This window comes from Capra hircus, chromosome 12 (assembly GCF_001704415.2).
Source record: "Capra hircus breed San Clemente chromosome 12, ASM170441v1, whole genome shotgun sequence".
Lineage (NCBI taxonomy): Eukaryota > Metazoa > Chordata > Mammalia > Artiodactyla > Bovidae > Capra > Capra hircus.
Genome location: NC_030819.1, coordinates 34,023,430 through 34,031,007, shown reverse-complemented (window position 1 = coordinate 34,031,007; position 7,578 = coordinate 34,023,430). Strand labels below are relative to the sequence as shown.

The following is a 7,578-nucleotide window of genomic DNA, read 5'->3' as shown; positions in this document are numbered from 1 at the left end:
TCAAGAAGAGTGGGACATCAATGACCATGGATGATTCGAGAAAGAGCCCCTATATCCAAAATGCAGATATATCTGTACATACAGATGATTCACTCTGCTGTACAACAGAAACTCATACAACATTGTAAAGCAATTATACTAAGATAATAAAATAAATGGGCTTCCCGGGTGGCTCAGATGGTAAAGAATCCACCTGCAATGAGGAAGACCTGGGTTCGATCCCTGGGTTGGGAAGATCCCCTAGAGGGAGGGCATGGCAACCCACTCCAGTGTTCTTGCCTGGAGAATCCCCATGGACAGAGAAGTCTGGCAGGCTACAGTCCATGGGGGTCATATAGAGTCAGACACAACTGACTGACTAAGAACAGCAAATAATATTTTTTTTTTAATGCACAGCCTCTTCCCACATTTTTTAGATTTTTATCTTCATGCATTATACTTTTAATTAAGGCCTATCTCACAGCATCTATTTCCTTTCCTCGTAAACTTTAAGAGATCATCTCTATCTACAACCCCATCCTCTGTTCAAAATAATTCACATGTGTTGCCGAGACTGTGGTCAAAGAAAATGTTTGTGAAGGGCTTTACCTCCACACTGAGGACCAAACCACCTCAACAACAGGGGTTCTTGACAAAAAACTCTGGGGAAAAGGCCCATTCTCTCCTGGCCCAGCTGGCTAATTTCCGAGGAGGAGCCCTTCTAATGGTATTAACCTCACAATAATTTAGGAAGCATTACCAGTATTTAAGGGGCTTCCCAGGTGACTCGGAGGTAGAGAATCCTCTTGCAATATAGGAGACGCAAGGGACTCAGGTTCGATCCCTGGGTCAGAAAGATTCCCTGGAGGAGGGGATAGCAACCAACTCCAGTATTCCTGGGGCTTCCCTGATGGCTCAGATGGTAAAGCATCTGCTTGCAGTGTGAGAGACCGAGGTTTGATCCCTGGGTTGGGAAGATTCCCTGGAGAAGGAAATCGCAACCCACTCCAATATTCTTGCCTGGAGAATTTCATGGACACAACAGCCTGGCTACAGTTCATGGGGTCACAAAGAGTAGGCCACGACTGAACCACTAACAGGAACTAACCAGTATTCTTGCCTGAAGAATCGCATGGACAGAGGAGCTTGGCAGGCTGCAGTCCATAGGGTTGCAAAGAGTCAGACATGACTGAAGTGACTCAGAGTGCCCCTTAAATGAAATCAGACCAGTGTACTTGAGCCAGTCCATATCTTGGAGCCAAGAGGAATAATTAAAGGAGTGGATGTTTTATTCTTTAGTGTTTAATAGAATACATAACAAGTCACATAATCAATGATTCATTACTTCACACACAGGGAGGAAAACAGTATCAAGTATTTCTGTTATACAACTGGTTGTGAACAGAGAGAACCAAAATTTCTAGAGCATTTAGATGGTTGAAGAAATCCTCACTTTAAGTTTGGGCATGTCTGAAAAGAACTTCGTCAGTTTTTAAAATATAGAAGGATTGTTTTTTCCCTTGGCTTTCTGTTTTGTTAGAAAGTCTGTTAATTGTATGATGATTTTTTTCTCCCTTTCTCCTTCAATCACTGAGGAAATGGCTCAGTGATCCACATCACTGAGCATATAACATGTTCAACAATTTCATAATCCCAGGTAACTCTATGGGAATCTTACATCGTCTCCCAGATAAGAGCTTTTCAGATGCCCAGAAAAACTTAAATAACACATAATTTATAACTTCAAAATTAACATCCATAATGGATATTTTTGTCATTAAATGTCACAAATGCTGTTTGAGTGATCATAAATGAATTGTCATTTGTATTCAATAGTAATAGCAAAATTCACCTGCCTATGAAGTCACAAAGACAGTTGTATAGTAGTTTACATTACAATTATGTCCACATACCTCAAAACACGTTTAAGTTTTTTTAAAAAACTTGGGGGAAAAAAATCACAAAATGTCTAAGGTGACAAGAATTCTTGATCAACTAGTTCAGCTTCCTACCACACAAGATTATACTGTAATATAAATATTCTGGTTGAATTTCTTCCATCGAAGTTTCAAGGGTCCCAGTAGAGAATATTAATCTTCAAACATTAATCCTTTTAGATGTTTATTGTCCAAAATTGTGACGAGGAAAAGTTAACTTCAACATAGCATGTTTCTGGCTTTAGGAAGTCTTATTTTAGGTACGATAGCCACTGGAAACAAAAATATTTTATTTCTCAAGAGAGAGATTTAGGTCATCTAAGAAAACTAATTCAGTTTTTAAATGAGTTATAATAAGGAAAAACAGAAAAAAAATCCAAAGAATTTACTCTGGTAGGTTTAGAATAAAAACATTCAGTTTACAATAAAAATTTTAAGTTAACTGAGTAAAGTACTTACAATTTAGACTATAAAAGAAATTCTTAGGGAATTCAACCCCAGTCAATACTTTTCTAAATACCTGCACTATCATTTAGCATTTTTCATGTGGAGTACAAAACTGGCTTGTTTGTGTTTTTTGAGTATTAGATTAGAATTTACCATAATTTGACAAGTAAAAAATTATCAAAGCTTCAACTTACATGGCTTTAATGTAGTAACATTACAAGGAAAAATGTAATAAAAATGGAAATGTGTCATGAGCACTGCCAGTTGCCCATTTTGACTGAGAATTCAGATTATGAATTTCCTCAGAGAAGCAACAGGCTATATATATATTTATATGGATCTGGTTTGAAAGAGAAGACAATTTGGGCTAGTATTAATACAAATTACTTTGCTATCAACACCAAAACCAAATAAAACACAAGAATAAAAATTGTCTTGAAATGGAAAAAAAATTTAAGTTTCACACATTCAAGGAGTATTTTCCAAAACACATAATCTGAAACATTAAAATGAGCATGGATCATAATTCTACATGTATTAAAAAACAGACAATTTGTCAAACTCTTGGTGCAAAAGCATTGGACATGGTACCTGTTTTTCTAACCACCAGTGTCAACTATTCTTTTTCAAAAAGTTAAATTTTTTATTAAAATCTCAGTAGTATTTATGGACAAAATGGTAGTTGAGCCATTACATATGTAAATACACACTGCACTGAGTCAGATGAATGCAGTCATAATTTCTGAATAAATTCATGACACTCTTCCAAGTTCCTGAATGTCTTTGGAGGGCTTACTCACATGTACCCTCAGAATCTCATCCAACCTACAGATGACAATCAACACTCCAGCCCGTGATGTAGGCCACTAAGATTCCTTCCATGAAGCACATGGTGAATAAGGGACCCAAGAGGGCAGAGGCCAAGTCATCTTACCTCAGTTACAGGGTCCACCCAAGGGAAACATGAGTTTCCTACCCAGCCTTTACTTTGGGTTGAAGATAGAATTTTTCACGTATCAACTTCCAACTTTAGAGAGGACAGTCATCACACGAAAAGAGGTCAGTTTACTGTCTCTAACGGTTCAATTCCCAGTTTTTTAGCTAATGAAAGGAGGGGAGACCTGCAGGCCACCAGGTATGTCTGGAAGGAGTAACATTTTGCCAAGCAGAGGAACAGTCAACTCAAAGTTTTACAAGATAAAACTTTTTAGACTTGAGTGGCAGAGACAAAACTCGAGCAGTTTCCCATGACTCCTGGAGTTGAGCAGATTTAACAAGGAAAATGAGAAGCTCGGAGTCTTGCCATATGTCAGTGGCTTTGATCTGTCCCCAAGATGTTCTCAATTATGTGCTTTGTGTTGCACAATACTGAAGACCACATGGGGTACACAAATCTCTGTGATACTCACTTTTGGCCAGCGGGTGACATTCCTAAATCATTTCAGGTTTGAAACAGGGGTATGTTCTAATGCGTTACCTAGTCTGAGAACATGCTCAACACCAGCAAATATGACTTCCTGAATTTGTTTCTGCTTCCTTTAAAATTACCGTCTTTGTATATAAAGCTAACTTTACTTTTCTAAAACTGAACCTCCAGTGAAAGACCTCAAGTCCTTCTTTCCCTCAATAAAAAAAGAAAAGAATTAGTGGATTAAAATACAGGCACCTTGGTTTACAAAGATAGTTAATCAACATATTAGAATACAACTAATAGCCAAGCGAATGGAGCAAATTCAGCTTCATAATTTTGCATTTTTTTCCTAACCCAATTTCCTCATAGACAAGGAAATAAGAAACTCATCAAAGCATGTTGCTTTAGTATATACACCATCTGATGCAAGTTACTAGGGTAAATACAGGAAAGTTTATAGCATTTAGTAAATGAATTAAAAAACTAAATGATTCATGTAAAATGTTTATATATGGTATATAAAGATTGGATCACATGAGGCTAAGAATAAAACTATTTCAATTCTTAACATCTGTTATGGACATATAGGAAGATACAGTACAAGATTCATTTTTAAAAAGAAGAAAAAAATAGCGCTAATTTCAACACTGAAAAGACTCTTACAAAATCTTTTAAAAACATACTTCAGAGAATGATGCTGAAACAAATAAAAAAGGAAAGGCTTCTCCTTAATCACAGAATATCCAAAGGAGCCTCACAGCATGAAAGATAAGGACTCATTTCCCTTCACTTACAGTGTAGATAGGATATACAGTGGGGATTTATTCCATGGTAAAGTAAAGGTATAAGGCAACCAGGTCTCCTTCTGCTTCAGCTGCATTTACCTGGGACACCATTTTATTGCTCAGCTCACTCTGAAGTACTTATTTGCCTTCATTTAAAAATGTTCCCACTTTCCAGTTATCTACAGATGGCAGCCCTCAGCATTTCTGCTTCTCTGCAGCTCTGTCATTTGGAAAGACTCACCTTCACTTCAAACCACCTGCATCAAAAGGGCATTTTCAGGTTTGCCCAGAAGTCAACATTGGCTGGGCTTGGAGAAAATAAGGATTTTTTAATAAGAAACCTAAATCTAAGTAACTCAAACATATTTTGCTCAAGGTAATAGATTTTAATCAACAAGAAAATAAAAGTTCAAAAACTAAAACCCTACTGGGTAACTCTTTGGTTAGGTTACAAAAGTATCAGCAACTTCTAAGTTTAGGACTCAAAACAGTTAGTTCAATCAACTGCCAGGTAAGAGGAGATCTGTGATTGATCTTTACAAAACGCTCAGCTTGTTTCTTGCCTGCTATTTTGTTAATGCGCATATACTCAGACGGATGGTACAAACTTCCAACTGTCAACAATAAATGAGTGTATCTGCTCCCCCCCCTTTCCCACCCCTCTTACCCTTCTTCTTCCTCCCTCCCCACCCTACCCCCTAAGTCTTAAGAGCTAAGGTACTACTGCCATTCACTGCAAGAAAACGGGCTTTCCTAACACCCACGACGTGCGTTACCACCCAGCTCCGTCCACAGTCACAGCAGTACTTGGTGACCTGGGCTGTCATGCTCTTTCCCCTTCTTGCCAATAAAGGCTGCCATGTCAAGCCGTCGAAAACCAAAGGCTTCGGGCGCTGAGCCCAGTTGAAAGGGTGCCTCCTCAGGCAGGAGGGGAACTTCCTGCAAGTTTAAGCCACAGGCGAAGATCTTTAACTCGGCACGGAAAGCAGAGGCTCCTCCGTAGAGCCAGCACGAGACTCTTCTACCTGTAACCGTTCAGAACTTTCTTCACGTGTAGTCAGTCACTGAACTGCCTCCGCACTGAACTCATTCCGGCTCGGCTCCGGAGTCCTCCGTTTAGCCTTCTAAAACTCTTACCTTTAAAGAAGGTCAAAAGACTGCGTAATGAATGACCTTTCGAAACTAAACTATTCCCAGAGTGCTACCAAGTCTCTTAAACCGCGAGTGAGTCATCAGGGCTTTGAGAAGATTTCAAGGAATCTTCTATACAAGTGGACAAGGTCCAATCAGGGTCGGAACAATTCCCGACTACTCGCTGGCTTTGTAGCCACACTGCCCCACCCCCCGACTAGACCCAGACTGAAGGACAATTCGGGGAGAGGGTTGGTTTGGGGCCGGGGGCAGAGGAAACATGGGGTGGAGGGGTACGTCTGGGCTCTCTCTTTCAGTGGGGTCCGGAGAAGACGAAGAAGCCGAGAGGATCTGAAGCTGCAGCCTGTAAAGTGAGGGGGCAGTGGGTCTACGGGAGGTGGGGAACGGGGAAACGCGAGAACGCGGTGGGTCGGAGGGGAAATCTAGAGTCCCCTCCAGGGCAAAAAGGAAAGGAGGGAAGGGCGCGCTGGAGTCGCCAGGGGGAGCGGGGAGCTCACTCCCTGCAGAAGACGTACTCGGTGTAGCTAGTCCAGATCTTGTCCTCGCTCTGGTCGGTGCTACCGGCGAAGGCGCAGGTGCCCGTGGAACTGCACGCCACCATGTGGAAGCCCGACTCGGACAGCTTGTCGAAGGCCTGCTCCAGGAAGTTGAATTTGAGGTAATAGCGCGAGGTGTAGCGCTCCGGGGGCCGGTCGGGGTCCCGGCTCTCGTTCAGGGTGTCCCCGAACACCTCCTTGGCCAGCGACGTCTTGCCACACACGGTGATGCGCGCCACTCGCCGGAACTTGGCGTCTGCCTGCGCGTCCCGCCCGATCGTGTAGGAGCCGCGGTAGCCGATGGTGATGTAGCCCGAGCGCCGGCTGCCGTCCAACGACTGCGACGGCGTAAGCAGCGGGCCCGCCGCGCCCCCGGACGGGCTGCGGCTAGCAAGCTCCAGCGTGGGCGAGGGCGCCCCAGCCGAGGCGCCCTCCTGCTGCTCCGGCTCTGCGGAGCCGAGCGGCAGCAGATCGTCACCCAGCGAACCCTCCTTCTGCACCCCGCGCCGGGAGTGCGGCGGCGGCGGCCCGGGGCCGGGCTGCTGGGGCGCCCCGAGGCGGCGCACGAGCTCGGGCAGTTCGAAGTACTCGGCCTCGCGCTGCAGCCGGCTGCGCTCGGGGAAGTAGTCGGGCAGCACGAGCTGCAAGTCCCGCAGGTAATCCAAGATGTAGCGGAAGAGGAAGCCGTCTCGGTCCAGAAAGAAGCGGCCTTTGCTGTCCCGGGCTAGCTCTTGCGGCTGCTGCTGCGTGAACATGCGCCAGAGCAGCGAGTCGGGCACCGACACGACCGTGCAGCGCCGGGTCACATACACCTGGCCCCCCACATTCAGCTCCACGATGTCGGGGAAGAGTGGCGGCTCCGCCGAGGACGACGAGGAGCCGCTGCCGCCGCCGCCGCCGCCACCCCCGTTGGGTAATCCACGAGTGCTGTCGGCCAGAGCCATGGCCAAGAGGTGGCCGGGGCCGCCGCCGCCGCCTTTCTCGGACGCTCACTCAGCCCTGCGCCCCGGCCGCCGCCGAGAGCCGCGCGGAGCCGAGCGCACGATGCGAGCGCGCAGCTGTGCGCCCCCGCGAGCCCCGCTGCGCTCCGCCCGCCTCGCCCGCGCGCTCCAGGGGAGTGCCGGGTGGAAGCCGGCGCGCCGCTTAAGTAGAGCAGCCCGCCCGGGCGCCGCGGCGCGCAGGAGGCGGGGGCGGCTGCGGAGCGGTGGAGCCTCGCTCCCCGGGCGGGAGGGGGTGGTGGAGCGGGGAATCGATTTGCATCTTAAACGCTGACGCCGCGGCCGGCGGCTGGCTCCGCCCCCGCTCGCGCGCAGCCTGGGGGCCCCGACTTC

General features: G+C 45.8%; 1 protein-coding gene across 1 annotated transcript; it reads right to left on the bottom strand.

The window, feature by feature from the left end:
• Positions 1,246 to 7,369, bottom strand: KCTD12 (potassium channel tetramerization domain containing 12). Its single transcript, XM_018056497.1, has one exon. It carries the CDS (start codon positions 7,189 to 7,191, stop codon positions 6,205 to 6,207), a length of 987 nt encoding a protein of 328 aa, XP_017911986.1. The 5' UTR covers positions 7,192 to 7,369; the 3' UTR covers positions 1,246 to 6,204.

What these genes read in the sequence shown, in the direction of transcription:
- KCTD12 (XM_018056497.1), bottom strand. Translation starts at nt 7,191, where the DNA reads ATGGCTCTGGCCGACAGCACTCGTGGATTACCCAACGGGGGTGGCGGC.